We start from the raw sequence: 20313 nt of genomic DNA, 5'->3' as shown, positions 1-20313 counted from the left end.
ATGGTCTTCAGCTCTGCGTTAAGGTACTCAATGCCCACATATTTGTCTGTAAAGTTATTTTAAACAGTAGCTCATTTAGTAGTGCTTTGACAGCTGAGATGTCTTGAAATGGGAATGTTCTATGTGAGTTGTTAGCAGGCTGTGTGCAAATGGGAAGCAGCACACTGCAGTAGGTCAGGGTACCGATGTGTGTTGGTGAGAGATGTGCTCATCTATCACAGTCTTCTTGAAAACTCAGAGCAGAACACTTGTTTCATTCACTTCCTTAAGTCTGTTAAGACTGTTCTTGACCTCATTAAGTCCCTGAGAAGAGAAATATGTTTAAAAGTCATGAGGAATTCAAGAATGCAAGATATAAACAGTATAGAAGTAGAATATAGGTGATAGCTGATGATGAATGCCTCATGTTAGTGGAATGACAGGAGTGCACATGGGTCATATTTCAACTTTTTCTTTCTCTCTTGAATGCAATGAATCATAAAACCTAAGGGAGTTTAGGAGTGCCTCCAAATCAAATCCCTTAAGGCAGACATGCTGGGGAATGTTCTTAAATTTATGAGGTTCTCTCAGGCTTTGGCCAATAGAAAGATGCAGACTGAAGATTGTATACCATGGACACACTGAGTTCATGTTTGTTTACTTCCAAGTTATAGCCCTACAGTCTATGGAACTAAAGAAAAGCAGCCTGTATTATACTTGGAACAACTGCAATAAGCACGATTGTCAGAGTTGTTAGCAGTGCTTCCTGGTAGCTGGTGTATATATTTATTCCAAAACAATTCCAAACGTTGCCTAGGGAAGAAGGGCCTCCAGCGCCGATTGGCCTGACTCGTTTGTGACAATAACTCACGGATATTCATTTCTGAAGTGTTTGAAGCACGAGGCCTGCAGTGAGCTCTGCCCGAGAGCACAAGTCTATCACAGTGGCTCAGCACGAAGGCGTTAACTGGGTGTGACAAAGCTGGGTTCTGTCTGGACAAGCAGCGCGCTGTCTGGATGTGAACTGCAATTTCATGAAGCTGGAATTCTGTGGGAGGGCTGCAGGGCCTGCAGGGGCTGGTGGGCAGCAGCTGCACCATGGAGCTGTGACTGCAAGGACGGAGCTGAGGGCATCACGTGAGGGAGAGCAGGGCACAGCACCGCTCCTCTGAAACCGTGTGAAGCAAGCTGTTCACCGCTGAATTAATGAGCAACAATTAATTCCCATTACTTATTGTCAATAACAACCGTGGCAAGTTCTTCCCTGAAGCAACCAGCGGTTATTAATACTGAATGTTTTGACTATGAATGGATACAGATAATTAACCGTGCTCCTGCAGGAACCAAGAGATGCGCTCAGATCACAGAATCCATACAAGGAAATGGGGAGCTGCAGGGGGCTTGAAAAGATGCAGGAGGAGTGAATAGCACTGGAGGCACCCAGCTCTGGTCCATCCCTGCCGCCCTGTGGACAGTGCCACAATTCACCTCACGTTTTGGTGTGTTAAGATGTGTAGGCTTATGTAGATCTACAGATACATATGAAAAAATGAGTCTTCATCTGTTAGGTAATTAGTAAAAGTTACATTATCAACTGTAGCACGCCACTGACATCAGTAAGAATTGTAAAGCAGAGGACCAGGAAAAGAGAAATTGTATCATTTTTGATGCTATAACTTTACAGAACGACCTGTTTGTAAGGCTGCGGGATAGAAGAAACGTAGGTGAGCGGAGATGGTCACATTCATCCTTAAGGTTGCTCCTCATGAGTCATCAGGTCCTTCTTTCCAAATTTCATTATTTTTAAACGCGTTGGGTTTTGATGCAAACCTCAGCGTGCCTTCCGTTCCAGCCCTTTGAAGTCGAATGAAGACTCACACGAAGCACAGTGCAGGTTCGGGCCGTATCCTCAGCACCACGTCCTGCAGCATGGAATCTCTTCCGAGGAGAACAAGGGCACGAAGCGAGGGCACAAAGAGCTGCCTGCCTTTACTCTGCGGGGACCGACAGCTGCGTTTCCTGCAGATCCTTCTCCAGGGATAAAAGCTACGTGAAAGGGAGCGGCGATGTTTTCGTAGCTCGTTTATTGACGCGCACACGTGTAGCTGCTGGGAGCGCAGTGTTTGGGCAGCGCCGCTGCCGTGCCTGCATCGCAACCCGTTTGTCGCACGATGCGGAACCGAGGGGAAAAGCGCCCGCCGCCAACCGCCCCGCTCCGCTGCGAGGGCTTCAGTGTGCGGAGCGACGGAGCGACGCGGATCGGCAAAGGCGATCCCAGCCGCCGAGGATCCGCCACGGCGCGGTTCAGCAGCCGCGGCGTTTCGTTTTCCGTCGGTTGCGCCACGCGCAGCGCCCGGCGATCCGCCCCTCTGCCCCCCGCGATGCGTTTCCGGCGGCGGAGGGAGGAGTGCGGCCGTTAGGGGCCGTTCGTAACGCGGCGTTGCCGCGGAGCCCCGCGGGATAACGGACGGAGCGACGCCTCCCGCGGCCTCGGCCGGACCGGGCGCTGCCCGCGGGTGAGGCGGGGCGGAGAGCGGCGAGATCTCGCGAGAGGACGGCGGGGCGGAGCCGGCGGCGGCGGCGGGGAGGGTTCGGGGAGGGGGAGAAGGAGAGGAGGGAGGCGGCTCTGTGGCGGAGCCCGAGGTGTCCGCCCGCCTGTCACAGCGCCCGGGCCGCGGACTCGCGGAGCGCCGGTAAAGGCCGGGGCCGGGGGGGGGAGGGGAGCGGCGCGGGTCGCGGGGAGCGGGAGGGACGGAGGGCGGGCAGCTCCTGGCTTCCTCTGAGCCGTCGCCCGCGGGCCGCGGGCCGGGCGGGGCCGGGAGGAGCCGGGCCGCGGGAGGGCCCTGCCGGCCGCGGGCCCCGAGGCTCTCCCGTTCCCTCAGCCCGGCCCGCTGGCGGTGCCGGGGAGGGACGGAGCCGCCGGGGGGCCGCGGGCGGGCGGGAAGGGGTGTCGGCCCGGCGCTTCCGTCTGCTCCGCCGCCCGCCCTGCCCTCCCGTCGCCCCTCGCTCCCTGGCTTCTGCCCGTGGCCTTCCGAGCTCCTCCGGCGCCGTGCAGGAGCGGCGGGCCCGGCGCGGCGCGTGGTGAATCAGGCGATGCGGAGCGCAGGCTCGCTCTCTGCTGGTGGTGAAAGTGTGCCGGCGGAGCGCGGCGGGCCTTTACCTCTGGGCGCTCCCTGCTCGCAGGCTGCAGCGCGGGGACGCGGCGGAGATGGCGCGGCTGGTGGCGGTGTGCAGGGACGGGGAGGAGGAGTTCCCCTTCGAGAAGAGGCAGATCCCGCTCTACATCGATGACACCCTGACGGTGAGTGCCGGCCCCGCTCCGCTCGGCGGCGGGGCGTTGCGAGGCCTTTCCCCGGCTCCTCCCGCGGCGATCGGCTCCGCGCTGCCCGGGGTTACCGGGCTCTGGGCCGAGCGGCTCCGTGTGACCGGTCGGGACTGAGAGTGAGTCGCTGCCCGGGGCCGGGGGTGGCTCCGAGCCCGGGCGGGAACGTGGAGCGCAGCCGGTTCTCGGTTCATAAGGAAAGGACCCCTAGAATGGCTGATTCGTGTGAACGTTAAACCCACGTCTGTGTTGGAGTGGTTGCCGTGCTTTAAAATAGGCAAAGAAGGGCTGAAGGTATTTTCCACAGCTTCGCCTTAAGGTAAGGGTTACTGAGCACGCAGCAATGTGCTGCTGCATCTACAGCGACAGAGCTGCGAGCTTCCATTCACTGTATGATGTGGGTCCCTGAAACGGGGGCTTTGCTGCTCTGGAAGGTGTGGCCCAAAGCCTGCTCTGCCTCCCTGCTCAGGAGAAGCACCCACATGGCAGGAGCATGTGCAGCAGCTCTGCAGGCCAGCATTGCTCTCAGTCCTCACGGTAGGGGAAGGTCAGGTTGAGAACAAAACACACTGTAACCAGGTATCCCACTTGTGTGAGTTCTGGTTTCAGCTTTGTGCCATGTGACAGTCACTGATGTTGCTTATATGATGTGCTTTCAAACCCTGACCTGATTCACCTTTTTCTTTTCTCTTAAATGTTTCCAACTTCATAATTTATATTCTTCCGTCTTCCAGCTCAAAACATTTGAGCACCTCCAGTCTGTAAGCCTGCAGTGACACTGATGAAGACTCTGTCTCAATCCCATCTGGTTTTGCATTGTTTGCTGGGGGGCTCTTTGCTGTATTTTGGTTTTGATTGCTGTAAATGGTGCATATTATTAATTGTCACTGGTTTTTGGCCCTGTGTAGTCTGTCAGTGCTGGTTAACTGTGCTGTACACTGTGTAGTTTTCCACTCAAGTTTTTCAAAGCAGTGTTTTCCTCCCTTGCAAGGATTTATTGACAGCACTGTGTAGGAATACCTTAAGTTTTGAGCTTGCTGTATGTCATCTGTGAGATCCTGAGATACCTTCTCTGTTCGATCTTTTTTCCCTCATATAATTTGAAGGTCTCAGATTCTTTTTTCTTAGATTCCTGTGTACAAATGACTAGCTACAAATAATAGCTAGACTGTGCTAAGCAGACGCACCGTGCCATTGTTACCATTTGCTGTACTTAATAGGTTGAGAGAGGGAGTGTGGAAACTCGGCCAACCCAAGCGTGAGATGGATGAATTGACTTAGGCTGACCTGAAATTGCGTTTCTGATGTAGTTCCAGAATTTATTTCCCTGCCACAAATTTTGCACATTTGTGCTGTGTTGTTGCTGTGATTTTTTTTTCTACAGCAGAGGCGTGCTGTAGTGTGATTGAAAAGGTCCCTATAGCTGTAAATCAGTTTGGTGTCCATCTGAGTGAGGGGCATTTATGTAAGTGCAAGTCATCCTCACCACAAACAAATACTGTCTTGCGTCCGCTTTGCTTTGTTTTCCCTGTTCTGTTGCTGTTATAAAGCATTCAGATTTCTGTGTCTGGGGGTGAATAAATCTGCAGAAACAGAGGAATGGAGTTATTGCTTCCTTGTCTTGGAGCCTCCTGTGATTTTTATTTTAATTCTTAAGGAGAGCTGTTGCAGGAGGTAGATAGGGAGGTAGTTGTGCTTGAGGTGGGTGCTGTTGTCTTTGAAACCTAATTTTATCTTTAACATTATCTTTAAAAATGAATGTCAGAATTAACTGGCTTGTGTTGGCCCGTTTGAAACTCAAAAAATGAAAAGCAATGGGCCCACTGAGTCTGTGCCTTAAGTCTGGAAAGAGTGGGTCAGTCATTGTGGAATACTGAATGAATGGTTTAGAACGCTCTTGAGCTTGTAGCGCTGCTCCCAGGCATGCAGGCACCTCCCTGGGTGCAGTGCAGCACTGCTCCTCTGCTCACTCTCACCTGTCTGTCTCTTATGCTTCAACTTGAAATCGAAGGAGCTTTAAATACCTGGCTCTTTTCATTTCTTAAGCAGCTTTTAGGGTCTCCAGAAGGTGTGCCCCTTGATGTGGCTGTGTGGTTGGTGTTCAACCGGCTAATAAAATCTCATCTAACAGATGCATGAATTAATTCAGTCTTTGATAATGTAACTGTGTTGTGCCCAACGCCCATGGGTGTTGTCTGATAGCGGACGATAAATGAAAGAGGAGAGAAATGTGCAGATGTCTCTTCTCTCTGTGTTAGCAGGTAGTGCTGTTACTTCTGCATAGAGCTCGCTCCTGACGGGGACATGAAATGAACCATCCAGGAAACCTGTCACCAAGCAGCAAAGGCTTGCACTGCTGCACAGTGTATGGGGCAGGGACAAGAGAAGGGAAGAGGGGAGAGAAATGCCCCAGGGGTCAGAATTCACAGTGAGCACAGTTGTGCACCAATGCTGTCCTCCCCCAGCATGTGGCAGAGCAGAGAAGCGCCATGCTCTCTGGCCTTAGAGAATAGATGTTTGTTTTGGAGCAGTGCTGAGTGCTGTAGAAGTAAGCGTGCAGTTCTGTGGGGGTGGTGGCAGCCGTGGTGATGCCAACAGGGAGCCCTGTCCTTAGCAGCTGCCTGAAGGAAGCCGGTGCTGGCCTGTGGAAAGAGAACGATCCGGGCTGTTTCATCTCGGTGCTGGGTGGTGTTCGAGTTGTTAATCAAGCTCTTGTTTTGTCTTTCAGATTGTAAAGTGGACTCTCAGTGTTCTTGGTGATAAAATTGTATTTCTCAGTTTGGACACAGAAGATGAATGAAGCCAGTCTTTGCTTTTGCTTCTGTTTGGCTTCATTTTTCCCCATGGTTATGGTGGAGTTTTGTCTAACAGTTATTTCACTTTTTTTAGTTCGCAAGATGTTGCTCTCCTTGCTTAGTAATTGGAAAAGGGTTATTAATTACTTGCTGGTAACCCCAGTGTTCTGTAGGCTTGATGTTTTTCTTGGAGCCCCTTGAGAGCTGCAGCTGCAGACACAAAACAAAGGATACCTTGGAGTGCCTTGCTGAATTAACGCCATTTTAAATTCACCTTTGAAAGAGACAACCCAAAGTCGTGGAACTGTTGTGCTGTTCTTTTCATACTTTTATAAATTGTTTTGCTGTTGGATTAGTTTGTCTTGACGTGCAGTTCTTTCTTTCCTGTAGATGATGTAACAGAAATAGTGGCTTTCCATCACGTAACTGCTGCTCTCCTACACCAGCTCTTGGAATGTTTGCTGTTTGTAACCCTCCTCTAGAGCATCATGTTAGTGACAGTTGTTAATTTGCTGAAATGTTCATTGTTTTAAACTGTTCTTGCACTTTTCCAAGCTTGTGGTGCAGTTATGCTAAAAGAATGAGGGTTTAACGTTGTCTGTCTTAATGTCCTGTTGTTCCTTGGGAAGAAAAACAAGCAAATGCTGCACATTCAACTTCTGAAAGCCTTTTTTCTCCTATTTCACTCAGATGGTGATGGAATTTCCCGACAACGTGCTGAACCTAGATGGACATCAGAATAACGGTGCACAACTGAAGCAGTTCATTCAGGTGAGTATCTCACTGTTTTTTAAAGAAAGCCACGTGTTACTAGGTTCTGGTGTCTGTAGATTCCTGCCCTTATGTCTCTGGGAGGGAGGTTGTTATTCCTGGAATGAGTTCATGAATGACACATCAGTACATGTGAGCAGTTGTGTTGGTACCAAAGGGCACTGGCTGCCTGCACTTTTGGTACTTCACAGCTCGTACACTGTTGTCTTCCCAGGAGATGTTGCTGCATATCCAATTAAAATTAAGAGCTGGTCACTGCTGGTTAATTCTTAACAAAAGCTATGCTTTTTGATACGTTCAGACTTCTTTCTATACACTCTGGTACTGCTTGGACAAGTAGGAGTGTGTATTGCTTGAGACCTTATAGTTGTGCCATACCAAGACAGCATAAGTGTGGTAGTTTATAGATTAGGTGTAGTTGAACAGAGACAGACATTTTTGTTGTGCCCCTGACAGTTATGCACTGACAGTGCAAGTAGCCCTGTGACACCTGTAGCCAAAAGAAGGGGAAGCACAAGACCACAAGCAGCCAAAGCCTGATGTCAGAAGGAGCAGGGCTGTTTGGTCGTGGGCATCTTGTACTCCTGCACTGGGGTTTGGCAGCAGACGTTGGGACATATGCTGCATACGAAGCATAGCTGTGTTGTGAAAATAGCTCATTTTTGTTGTTGCTGTGATTAGTGCTATTAATTACAGGAAAGAGGATTATTGCAGAGTGCTATCGCTTGTCAGATTGTTTAATGTGCCTTCCTTTCAGAGCACAAACATGTAGTGTTTTCTGATTATAGCTTTACTTGTTATAATAAATTACTTGAAGTGAACCAAAAATAGTCTTGCACTTCAGTTGGTGTGTTTATACATTCCATGTGACTGATTATTTTGCTGTATTTTGTGGTCTTCTTTCTTGACAGCTGAGTTCTACATTAGCAGCCTCTAACTGGGTGTGATATGACAGCAGTGTGGCAAGACGTTCACTGTATAGATACGAAGTACAGCTTTGTAAGCCTGTCTGTATAAGCAGGGGAAGATGAGACAATTAATAGAGTGACAGCACTCTGCTCCTCTAGATAATGTTGGGAAGTGCCTGTAGCACTGATACTTGAAGTGTGGATTTGTTGGCTGTTGTGTGAGGAAGGAACCATCTGTTCTGTTTAGCTGTGCTAGTGGAAGTTCAGAGCTGGAGTCCGAGCCAGTAACGTGGCAGTTAGGAGAAGCAGGAGGGTATCCTTCTGCTCCTTATGGGTCTGTGCAGGGGTGTCTTTGACAGGGGAATGAGGAGAAGCACCTCGAGCTGTTCGTTGACGTAAGAAATATTAGAAGGTGTTCTCTGTGAAGCTCTATTATTAGCACGCGTTGAATGTTCACTACTGAAGTGAAATGTTTCACCCTGAATAGTAATGTGTGCTTTCCTGAGTTACGGGTGTTAGATTTGTAATGGGAAACAGCATTCAGCCTGTCAGGAACAGTGCTGCAGAATTGTTTTGGCGTGAAGAAAGGAAGGTGGTTGTAAGTGAGATTTCCATACATAGCAATGAGCATCCAGGAGTTTCCTTTCTGTGTGCCAAGGATGAAATGAGTGTGAGTAGAAGATGAAAATGTGTGGAGTTTGCATATGAGGCCCTTCAGTAAAACATCTGTGCTGAGTTGCTGTAAGAAGGGCTTCTCAGTGATGGGCACAGGGAGGTGTGCTGTCTGCTTGGCTGCGTTGCTCGCTGATTTGAGTGGCAGGAGAGAGCAAGAGGAGAAAAAGTTATTTCCTTTCTGAGGGCAGACTGTAAGACTTGAAGCAGGATTGCTCCTTTGATGGTAGTGGGCTGTGGTTCATGGAGTACTGGAGGTGATTAGTAGGAAGATGGTGACCTGAGGCTCTTAAGCACTGCATATGGTTTCCAGCACACGTGTATTTTGATAAGGAAACGTCAAAAGCAAAGAAAGTAGAATGGTTTAAAGTGTGTTTCTATTTCTTTATTTCTAATTATTTCCTTTCTTATTCGCCTTTAGAGACATAGCATGCTTAAACAGCAGGATCTCAATATTGCCATGATGGTGACATCACGTGAAGTTCTGAGTGCTCTTTCTCAGCTGGTCCCATGTGTGGGGTGTCGTCGCAGCGTGGAGCGTCTGTTTTCTCAGCTGGTTGAGTCTGGAAATCCAGCCCTGGAGCCTCTTGCAGTTGGGCCGAAGGGGGTTCTTTCTGTAACTCGAAGCTGTATGACTGATGCAAAGAAGCTTTATACACTGTTTTATGTGCATGGGTAAGTTAGTCCCACAGCTGTATTAGAACTACTAGAATTGGCCTGGAAAATCCACACTGTATTTTCCTTGGGTACTGCAAGAGTGTTGTAAGAAAAAGTAGCAGCTAGGAAGAAAGCTTTAGATTTAATGTTCGTTAGCACAGGAGCTGAATCAGCCCCTGGAAAGTGTATCTGGATAACCAGATTTTCTGTCCACTAAGTTACCCTTTTTCTGTAGGTCCAAACTGAATGACATGATTGATGCAATTCCTAAAAGTAAGAAGAACAAGAGATGTCAGTTACACTCTCTGGACACACACAAACCAAAACCACTGGGGTAAGTTGGGGTTTAACGTATGCGATTAATCCTAAAGTACTTGAGGAGCCAGACTTCAGGTACATTCAGATCTTTGTTTTTTTTTTTAATGCTGTTATCTATTTGCCAGAGTAGTAATTTCCAAGCTATTTGAATTATAGTAATCCCAGAAAACTGCCTGGAAGAGAAGCAGGGGCACTCAGGAATTTGGGGTAGCGAATGTTAGAGTTGCTTTTCATAGGAAAGTGCTTCACATTTTGGGTTTTGTTAATGTGGTGTCAGGCTGCTGCTGTGGTTCCCTTTCTCTATAAAAATACTTGGTTAATTTCAAAGCTAGCTGCTGGAAGCTAACTTGACCATTACAGACCAGTACTTCTCTGTGTTTTTTGTATCTCATTTGGATCATGAAATGGAATATGGTGTGCCCAGGGCATGGATGGCTTCTGCATTGCGATAGAAACAGTGCTCTAGAAAGAGAAACTGCTTTTTACTTCTCTATACCAAAGCAATTGATCAGCAGTTTGTGCTGAGGTGAAATGACGTGCTAAATAAATGTCATTCTCCTTGAGGTTGTTTGAGGGGGGAGCCTTGTTTGGTCATTAATTAAAGGCTTTGTTGTGGTTGGGTGACAAAATTAAAGCTAAAGGTCTGTAAACCATTTTCTCAAAATATGACAGCATGTTTTGAATACATCAGTGCAAAAGGTGCATGTATGCTTCTGTATAGTAGGAGGTGAAATGATCAGAAAGATGCACCATGCAGAGCTGTGGTGTGTGGTGTTGTTGTTTGTGCTGGTGCTGAGGTGATAACCAATAGATGTGGGTACTGTGCTTAGCTGCAGTGCAGGAGAACTTCAGCTGTGTTCTGCTTGTTGGTGAAGCACCCAACCTGTGGAAGTTTGCCCCTCACGTTTCCAAGGCAGGGCTTGGATTCTGTGCTGGTTCTGGGCATGGCTGACTGGTGGGCTGTGGGCACCTGCAGCCTGGCCTCTGCTGCTGCTGCTTGTGCTGCTGGCTGCAGACTTGGTTGCAGACTTCGCATGTAATTGTTTTAAAGCTTATATTACATGAACAAAAGATCATAGAAGTGCATTTAAAGAAAAAAATACAGGAATTCCAAGTGTTTTTGCAGTTTGTTTTTAGTGAGATTAACGTTTTCTTTTTAAGAACGTATGTGGCAGAACCTGCGCTCAGCCTTTTGGCAAGGCGAAGCAGTTCTGCAAATGGCCATAGAGAGGAAAATGCTGCCCTCATGCTGGAGGAAGTCCCCTCTGTATTCTGGGCACTGGCAGGATAACGTGTGAAAGAACAGTACTTGAATACTGCGAGTAAAGCTTTTGGCTTTATCTGATAGTGTGGTGTGTGGGCAGTCAGTGTGGTTTGCTGGGGAGCACAGTGTGCACTTTGTGCTCAGCCGCCGTCCCGCTGTCACACTGCAGGCGTGCTCAGGGCGTGCAGCACCAATTCTGCTCCAAGGAAAGCTGCTGAGATCACAGCATAAATAAATATTCTGGAGAAACTAATTATTGCATGGGAATGCTGCTTCCTCTGTTTTACTGCTCTGTTGTATCCATACACAAGTTTAAACAGAGATGACCATTGTGAGAACTGCAAGCATATCCAAAGCTGTGAGTAGAGGTGACTTGCTCCTTCCAGTGTATTCTTGGCTCTGTGAGCGTACTGCAGGCACATCCAGTGGTGGTGAGGGAAGTATTTTAACACGTTTTGGAAATTTAATGAAGTAAGTTGATGTATGAACTGCTACCAGAAATATTACAGCTTGGGTATGATTACCCTTAAGGTAATGTACTGAAAAACTACTGGCTTTCAGCTATAAAAAGTCATCGTGGATCTGGGTTTATGAACATGGGTAGCAAACTCTGTGTCTATTATCTGACTCTTCTCTGTAATTTAAGGCTTAGCCTGTGAAAGTGTCAAAGCAAATGAAGGAACGCTGCAACGCTTTCATGGTGCCTATTTGGGAAAAACAGCCAGTTTGTAATAGAGATGGTACAGGCTTACAATTTCTTTTACTATATGACAGTGAAGGGAGCAGTAGTACACTCAGTGCAGAGAAATTAAGTGCAGATAAGAAAAATAGTGAAGACAGCAAGAAGGAGGAGAGCAAGTGTAGGATCACTTTCCACTGTGGGCCCTTCCAGGGAGCGGTCAGGTAAACTACCAGTGCTTTCATTTGCTTCTTTCCCAAACTGCCAGCAGGATAACATGCTTTCTTACAGATGTGTTTGTTGTTTGTTTGCAGGGGATGTTGGATGGATGTATGGGAGCTCATGTCCCAGGAGTGCAGGGATGAAGTAGTTTTAATTGATTCTAGCTGCCTCTTAGAAACATTAGAAACGTATCTACGAAAACACAGGTATGTTACAAGAACAAAGGCACCTTGAGAGATGCATGCTGCATTTTCTTGTTAATCAAAATAAGTGTGTAGTCTACACAATGTCTACAAGTTTAGAATTTTCCTGATGGCGTTCTGATGCTGTTCTAAAACTAAGATCTCCGCTTTGTGGTGTTAGAGGACCTTACCAGATTGCATCTTAAGCTATGGTTTACAACGTGTTGTTATGAAATTGCATATTCTTTGTTCACATTTTAATATGTGTTACATGAATCTAAGCATGAGTTTAAATCGTGTAGCAATGATGAGTATTTTAGCAGCAGCTTCAGTACGCGCGGATGCCCGAGCATCAGGATTTTGGGTGGTTCGTGGCTTTTTTTTTGGGTTGTTTTTTGTCTTTTTGGAGAGTGGATGTAAAGTGAGCAATGGCAAGAATTCTAATTTCAGGTAAAACTGCCCCCTTTTTTGTGGTACTTAAAGGAGTTTAATGGATGTCTTTAGAACCCTGTTTCTGAGGGAATCTTGGGTTACTTTTGTTCTAAACTAATACAGTATAACAGTAATTCTGTGTAATAACAGGAAATAACAGTAGTGCCAAAGCAGTGCATTTTAGTTAATGCAGAAAGTTGAAATGGATGGCTTCTATCCCAGAAGTTTTCCTTTCTGCCAGAGCTTGTAGGGGTGTAAGGCTGTGACTCCCAGAGCTGCCCTTTGGCAGCAGCCTGTTGCCTTTGGGGCTGTGCCACCTTTGAGGGGTGTACACAGGTTCACAGTAAGGGGAACAAGGCTAATAGATGCAGATTCCAGGCTGGTGCTTATACATCCTGTTCCTTAAACAGGTGTCTGTGACAGAGTAGTGCCAGTGCTGTTACGCCTTTCTTGCAGAGAAGGAGTGGGGCTCAAACTGATGGTTGCATGTGCGTGATGGATGGTAGCTTTAGCACTGGTTGAAACCTTAATTTCCAGTGGTTTCAAGGCTCAGATAAAAGCTGTGGGGGCACAGATGGGTGTGGGGGTGGTGGTGTGGAAATAACACTTTGGAAACAAAATAACTTTAATCTCCTGTGACATTAAACATGGTGTTGGCCGCGTTCCTGATGCTAACCTACAGTAATGTGACTGTTTTCTTTCCTTTCGCCGCAGAAACTAGCCAGTTATCATAGCTCTATCAAACACCCAAATATGTTTGACTTAGTGTTGTCAAGTGACTGGACAAACTAGGGAAGGGAAAAACACCATCCAGAGATGGCATGAAGAGCAAACTTTTCAAGCTGAAATGTGAGCAGCTTGTCTGACTTGCATTTTTAGAATAATACAGCAGACGTTTTGTAGCTTCTTGAAGATTACTTTTAAATTAGTTTTGTTGTGTTTAAATTATAACAGACTTCATAACTGTACTATTCTCCTATCAGCTATCTGAGCTGTCCTGTTTACATTGAGTACACTGTATTATGAACAACCCTTGTTTTGCTATCTGTGCAGTAATCCAGTAGTTCAAAATATATTTCAAGGTGCTTGTAGTGGAAGCTACTCTTACACAGCAGGCAGCAGAGGATTTTCCTTCTTGTTATCCCTCACTCAAATATCCGTTAAATAACTGGTTACTAATAACTAAAGTAACTTGGAGTGTGTTACTTTTCCTTCCTTGCACTAACTGTTCAGTTTGCTCACTATCAGATCTCTGATCCTTGATTGTGTATGGAACTGCATATTCATGTAGGAATTTCTTCATGTTAACAGTTAGATTGATTTATGTCTTGGAGCATGGAAGCTGATACTCCAGCTTGTAACATATGATGGGTAGTATAATGTGTATGGTAAACTCACGTGGCTTACACCCAAAGTCTGTGACTGTTTCATGTTTTCAAGTAAGATAAACCTCAGCATGACCTATTTTAAATATAGCATGCACTATTAAAGAGCTCAGTGTGCTTTAACTTGGATGAAGCTGCTCCAAGTTTCTGCTCGAATAAGAATTCAATTCTGTTACGTTTTGTATTTCACTGCAGGTTTTGCACTGACTGCAAGAATAAAGTACTTCGGGCATACAATATTCTTATTGGTGAGCTAGACTGCAGCAAAGAGAAGGGCTACTGTGCTGCACTGTATGAGGGTTTGCGTTGCTGCCCACATGAACGCCATATACATGTATGCTGTGAAACAGATTTCATCGCACACCTCTTGGGTCGAGCTGAACCAGAGTTCGCAGGAGGGTATGAGTATGTAATTTGCTAGAGTGGGCTATCTAGCGCTTTGCTTCTTTATTTTATTACCAAATGTATTTTGCACAAGTGATTTTTTTGCCTCCTTGCTGCACAACAAACTCCTGAGCCTCGATCCTCGCGTTGAGGTGGACTTTAAAGGTAGTGCTTCAAAGTAGTGCAGATACGTGCTTTTGATTTTTAAGTGCGTTTAACTCTGAAGGCAAGACTGAAAGCAGTTGCTGAACATCTTCTACTTCATTTGGTCACTCATTAGGGCTGCCTGCTTTTCCATTGAAGCGCTCAGAACATGCGAAATAGAAAGAGAACCTTGGTTGAATGTTTAACTGAATGCTCCGTGTTGAACTTCATTTTGTTGCCATTTGTATTTCCTAGTAATATTTGAACCTGTACCTTGCAACTTGAACGCAAAATTAAAAATGCAAAGCTCAGCTCACTGTCTTTAGAACTAGATCGTAACTGTTGGATTAGGAGGGAGGGTAACTAGTTCTGTACCAATTGTTCTTTTATTCGTAATAGATACGGTTTAATACTGAAGTATATTTTGTAAGGGAGATAATGTACACGCTTCAGTTATCTGGAATGCAAATTTAGGAGCTTAAAGTGTTTGCTATACATTAAGAACTTTAGGAAATGAAAGAAATGGCCGTATCTCTGACATTAAAACTCCACTGATCCCTTCTATAGGAGCAAAGAGACTGAGGGAATTCACAGGGTGGAAGGCAGAGTGCAGCTTAGCCATACTGTGCTCCAGTTAGCACGTCAGGAATGTAGTACTGAGCTGGTCCTTTCTATTTTGCATCTGCATGCAGCACAGCAGAACTCAATTAAAAGAGCTGTTCATGCAAACACAGCTTCGGTTGTACGTACAGAAAATACCTCCTTGAGTTGCTTTGATCTCTTGGTAGACTTCCAGGTACTTTAACAATACTCTGCTTTGGTTGAACTCTCCTCTAGACGAAGAGAAAGGCATGCTAAGACAATAGACATAGCCCAGGAAGAAGTTTTGACCTGCCTGGGTATTCACCTTTATGAAAGATTACACCGAATCTGGCAGAAGTTGCGAGCTGAGGAACAAACGTGGCAGATGCTTTTCTACCTGGGGGTTGATGCTTTACGCAAAAGCTTTGAGGTAAAACTCCATTCTTTATTTAACTTGTGTTTCATTGCTATGGTGACTGTGTATGTTTTCACTGACCGTATTTTTGTGCTTTGTTCTGAGGCTGGGCTGGAAGGAGCTTCCAGGGCGGTGTGTTTGATGCCCCGTTACGTGCTGTGTTCTGAGAGGGGTCTGCACTTCACAGATGAGGCTGCCTGAAAAATCAGTTGCATTTTTCACTGGTTCCTCTAGGCAGAAAGCTGCAGGAGTGCTGCAGCAGTAGTTGTAATGTGGTTTTCTGTCCTGCTGTGTTAGATAATCAGAGTTTCTATCGTGTAAACACAGATACAAAAAATCTGTTCAAGTCTCTGCTTCTCACTGAAAAATGAGACCATGAGCCATGAGAATAAACGCAGTGCTCCTCCCACCTCCCTTCCATACCCCTTCTCTGTCGGTTGGAATCTAGTGCCTGAATCCAGCACTCTTCTTCTACACTCACTATTGCTGCTTTGACTTAATCATTGACAGTGCTTGCCTGCTATTTTCCCCCTTTATCAATGTAAAAACTTGAGTAGTGTTAACTTCTATAAGCAGATCTAACCTCTCGTGTACAGATGGCTGTGGAAAAAGTGCAGGGGATCAGCAGGTTGGAACAGCTCTGCGAAGAGTTCTCAGAAGAAGAAAGAGTGCGGGAACTTAAGCAGGAGAAGAAGCGCCAAAAACGAAAGAACAGAAGGAAAAATAAATGTGTGTGTGAGATCCCCACCCCTCTGCAGGCAGCAGAAGAGAAGGAAATAAATCAAGCAAAGGTAAACACCGACAGCTGTAGCTTTCTGCTGGTGTTAAATAACTGATCCCTGTCTTGGTGCTTCATTCATCGACCGACATTTCTGTTCTGCAATTCTGGAGAGGTTTTTAGGAATTTTGGTTTTGGGAAGCAGTTGTTGATGGCTGCTGGGATTTATCTCAGATTAGCACAGTCTTTTTGTGAAGCTGTTACTTTGGGGCTTCGTTTCTGTTTTAATTTTAAAACTGGGAGGTCAGCTTATGATGGAGTATTTTTCAACCATTGTTTCTTAAAGTTATCGCTTCAAATAAGAGATTTCAAATGCTACTTGCAGACAATTGCCATTAAATTTTTGGGAAAGGAAGGATAAAGTGCAGTTGTTTTAAATGTTTTGGTTTTTTTTTCCATGTGTTCCTGAAGAATTTAGCAGTGCTGTGGCTGTTATCAGTGTCAGCTGCTACTTCTTAAGGAAAGAGCATCTTCTCTAAAAAAACCGACTGAACTAATTGCAGTAATTGCATATATTGGTTTTGTGGATTTTGTTTTTTATCTATTTGAAGGAAAACCTGGACTTCACGGAAAATAGCTGCAAAGCCTGTGGTAGCCCTGAAGAAGCTAACAGTTGTGTAGAAGTCATTGTTACCAATGAAAGCACTTCTTGCACCTGTCCTAGTAGTGGCACCCTGTTAGATTCACCCAAAATAAAGAAAGGTACGTCAGACTCTGGTTGTTTGCCGTTTGTGGAGTCGTTTGTGGAGTAAACAGTGTTCAGTTACTTTTAAAAATAACTATTTTTTAAAATATATCTCTGTCACTAGAGGTGTGAATAAGGAATATGGAACAGCTACTGCAGATGATTGTAACTTTCTGCTTCAACTCAGGTCTATCTCCACATTGTAATGGTAGTGATTGTGGCTATTCATCCAGCATGGAAGGCAGTGAGACGGGATCTCGAGAGGGGTCGGACGTGGCCTGCACTGAAGGCATTTGCAACCATGATGAAAATGGTGGGTTTGGGAAGAAGTTCATGTTGCTTCAGCACGTGCAAAACTTCCTTGTGTCTAAGGAGAATATGCCCTGTCTTCTGCAGGAGATGATGCCTGCGTCCATCGCTGCGACGACAAAGAGGAGGATGGAGATAGCTGCGTGGAGTGCTGGGCTAATTCAGAAGAAAGCAACACAAAAGGCAAAAACAAAAAGAAGAAAAAGAAAAGTAAAACTTTAAAGTGTGAGAGCGAACATGTAAGGATCCACGAGTATTCTGGAATAGCTATTTAAATGCATACATTTGTAAAGAAGCATCTGAAATTTCTGTTGTGACTCACGGTCAGCGAGGTAGTGTTGGCCTTCTGGTATTTCTCCATTCAGTTTTTGGAATGGAGGTCCTTGGGTCGACTGTAGTGGTAGGAATCTCTTTTCTCGTGCATCCCTTAGCTCGTGTGCTTCTGTGCACTCTCAGTGTATTGACATGCTGTTTTCCTCCAAGCACACACACTTAAAAATACGTATATATCCTTGTCCTTCTCTTGAAAGTTTTTCTTTCCTCCTTCCTTCCATCTGAACTCTCAGGGGTTCAGTTTTAACACCGCTGTTTTGGATTTTAGATTCAGAAACTTGGAAGCTGTATGGCAGATCCAGGTATCAGAGAGACCTCAGGAAATACAACGCACACAGAGTTTCATCGTGACAAGACCAAAGACACACATGCTGAAAGCTGCTGTAGCACAGAAAAAAGTGGGCAGCAGTTGCCTTGGTTTGAGCATATGAAAAATGTGTCACAATTTGCAGAACCTACAGAAATGTCACTTGTTCCTGATACTGGAAAAGGTGCCAAGAGCTTAGTGGAGCTCCTCGTAAGTAACCACTTACACTGCAGTTATAGGCTGCTGCATACTGCTTCCAATGGTAGTGATTGAGGGTGGGGTTTGGAACTTCACATCCCAGTGAGGAGCTGTTACTGCAGATAATGTAACCAAAGCTAAAATGCATTGCTTGCTCTCCCAGTGCTCACTTGGTTTGCTTTGGCATTTTCTCTGTGAAGTGTGTAACCCAGTTGCTTTACAGAGGAGGAGGAATTGCTTGTCACTGGAATGTGAGTGAAGGAACTTGCAGTATAAGTGTTTGTTGTTAAGGATTGGATCTTTCCGTAAAATGAAGCATGCATTACTGATGCCTTTGTGCTTCAAACATTGCTTCCCATCGCAGGCTCCTTGGCATGCTTCCTTCTGTCTCTCTTCCTTTTCCTAGTCCTTTCTCATGCTCTACTTTCCTGTTGCTGTATTTAAGAACAGAAAAAAACCCACCCACAAACTCAAATAATAGCAATTCACTGAAAATGTGTGAACACTGGAGCTTTCTTTAGTGGGTTTCATGGCTGCACAGAGCACTTCTTACCCAAGAGAGCAGAGCATCGTGAACCAGGTGGTGGGATTAGCCAGCTCAGGCTTCTGTGTTGTGGCGTGGAGGCAGTATCTTTCTTCAGAGGAACTGTAAACAGCACCTATGGTTGCCAGGCAGGTATATTGTATAGAGAGGTGCCCTGCTGGAGACTTTAAACACCTGTTTTTGTTTGTAGGATGAATCCGAATGCACTTCTGACGAGGAAATCTTTATCTCACAAGATGAAATACAGTCATTTATGGCAAACAACAAGTCTTTTTACAGCAATAGAGAACAATACCGACAGCATCTGAAGGAGAAATTTAATAAATACTGCCGTTTAAATGATCACAAGAGGCCCATTTGTAACGGTTGGTTGACAACGGCTGGAGCGAACTAAACACAATAAAATAGCTCTGTCTTTCATTGAAATTCTCGAGATGACTACTGCGCCTTCTCTTTCAAAAACTTAATTTAGTGAATTATGGCAAAATTTTATCTTAAATTAATGTGATTCTTTTTTTTTTTTCTTTCTTGTTTTTTTGGGGGAGGCTGGTGGAGGTGATTTCATTACTTTTGTTCTTTCTTCAGGCTTGTATCTTTAGTTGAGTAGCTGTGCAAGCCTCTCTTATAATTTAAGCCATCTCTTTTCATTAAATGTTTCTCTTACTGTGAGACTTACAAAAAGCAGACTAGTGGCAAAGTAATGTTGTACCTATAATTCTGTACAGAATGACAATGAGCTGAATATAAGATTTTACAAAGTAGACATCCATTTGCAAAATGTTTTGGATGTAATATGTTAAAGCGCAATGTGCAAAATTTAAATAAAGAATATTTATTAATATGCATAGTAAAAATGGGTGTACACGTTTCTGCTTTAAGTGCTTTGGCACAGTTTGAGTTACTGCTGTTCAGGGTGGACGAGAAGCCCTTAGTTTGGTTTGTGGAACTTCTTGGAGGTAACAGTGAGGTGAAGAAGCTTCCCTAGGAAAAGTGCAGCTGGTTTGTTGGTGCTTGTGGAAGCAGTGTGGTTCTGAGCCTGTGCCCCTGTGCTGCTTTGAGGGCTTTTCACTGAGCTGCCTCAGAGTTGGGGCACTGCAGCACTTGTTGACAAAGCCGACGTTCAGCTCTCTGATGCTCTCAAACAAAAAGGTTTCCACACACCTTGATGTTTCCTTAATGAAATATGGAGCTCAGTTCTGAAGATCGAACGTGAGTGCTTTGCTGTGAAGTTTTCAACCCTATCTTGTTCTTATTGCTGTAGTATTTGGTGGTCTGACTCGTGTGTAAGAGGAGGATCTGACGAGTGGCAAAGGTAGGGAATGTGGGAGAGGTGTTGGGGATGGGGGGGGTATTTCTTGTGGTGCTACTCTAAAAATTACAGATGCATAGAGAAATTGAGACACAAATGTATTCAGAATAATAAAACCTCATAATTTTCATTGTACTCTTAATGCACAGTGCTGAGGCTGTTTTGTAGCCGTTTTAGAAAATAGGATGTGGAAATATGTTCATGGATGGGCTTCAGCTTCATCATTTTATTTTTATTTTTTTTAATCCCACCTGACGGCCAGCCGGGCCCTCCGTTAGATCAGGTATGCAATAAAACATTAAGAGAAAAAACCAAAAAGCTATTAACATACAACAATCCTATCTTAATGTGATGCTGCTCACAGCAGCAACAGCCGCTGCTAACAGCCGGCACAGCCGCTTTCTGCTTGTGCCCCGCAGCCTGGCACAGCTGAGCGCTGCTGGTGCTCGCGGCCCCGCTGTCCTGGGGCATCGCACAGCTTTCTGCTGCCGCTGCCCAGGTGCTCTTCAGCAGCTGCGGTGATTTGTTTGTACCGCCCTCGCCCTTGTGGCTGCGGTATCTTTTCGGGGATCTTTAGACTTCTTTGTAACGCCTGCATCGTTCGCTTTTCCTTTGCTTTGCTTTTCGGCAGTTCCCAAGGCTCCGCACTGCACGCCTCGACGGACCGCGGAGCGGCTGCGGCTGAGCCCGGACGAACTCGGTGCGTGCAGCGCGCGGGGAGGGGCGTGGCCAAAGGGAG

At 45.6% G+C, this 20313-nt stretch overlaps 1 protein-coding gene across 3 annotated transcripts; it reads left to right on the top strand.

Moving 5' to 3' along the window:
* Positions 1 to 2544: 2544 nt before the first annotated feature.
* Positions 2545 to 19135, top strand: GGNBP2 (gametogenetin binding protein 2). Of its 3 annotated transcripts, none has more exons than XM_048966506.1 (14): positions 2545 to 2672; positions 3163 to 3280; positions 6787 to 6867; positions 8869 to 9122; positions 9340 to 9438; positions 11680 to 11793; positions 13782 to 13991; positions 14952 to 15126; positions 15708 to 15902; positions 16441 to 16591; positions 16762 to 16887; positions 16971 to 17122; positions 17485 to 17733; positions 18456 to 19134. In XM_048966506.1, exons 2-14 carry the CDS (start codon positions 3188 to 3190, stop codon positions 18657 to 18659), a joined length of 2103 nt encoding a protein of 700 aa, XP_048822463.1. In that variant the 5' UTR covers positions 2545 to 2672; positions 3163 to 3187; the 3' UTR covers positions 18660 to 19134. The 3 variants fall into 3 exon arrangements, with proteins under 3 accessions (XP_048822463.1, XP_048822464.1, XP_048822465.1); XM_048966507.1 differs by having other exon boundaries at positions 13782 to 13985; positions 18456 to 19133; XM_048966508.1 differs by lacking the exons at positions 2545 to 2672; positions 3163 to 3280 and adding an exon at positions 3335 to 6586 and having other exon boundaries at positions 18456 to 19135.
* Positions 19136 to 20313: the final 1178 nt, after the last annotated feature.

The sequence above is a fragment of the Lagopus muta genome, chromosome 20 (assembly GCF_023343835.1).
Source record: "Lagopus muta isolate bLagMut1 chromosome 20, bLagMut1 primary, whole genome shotgun sequence".
NCBI classification, from domain to species: Eukaryota; Metazoa; Chordata; class Aves; order Galliformes; family Phasianidae; genus Lagopus; species Lagopus muta.
This window is presented reverse-complemented; position numbering and strand designations above follow the sequence as displayed.

Bases quoted from the DNA above. Each gene is read 5' to 3' on its own strand.
- GGNBP2 (XM_048966506.1), top strand. From the start codon at position 3,188: ATGGCGCGGCTGGTGGCGGTGTGCAGGGACGGGGAGGAGGAGTTCCCC. The intron at 15,127-15,707 runs GTAAAACTCCAT...TCTCGTGTACAG, and splicing joins CTTTACGCAAAAGCTTTGAG to ATGGCTGTGGAAAAAGTGCA. The intron at 15,903-16,440 runs GTAAACACCGAC...ATCTATTTGAAG, and splicing joins AGGAAATAAATCAAGCAAAG to GAAAACCTGGACTTCACGGA.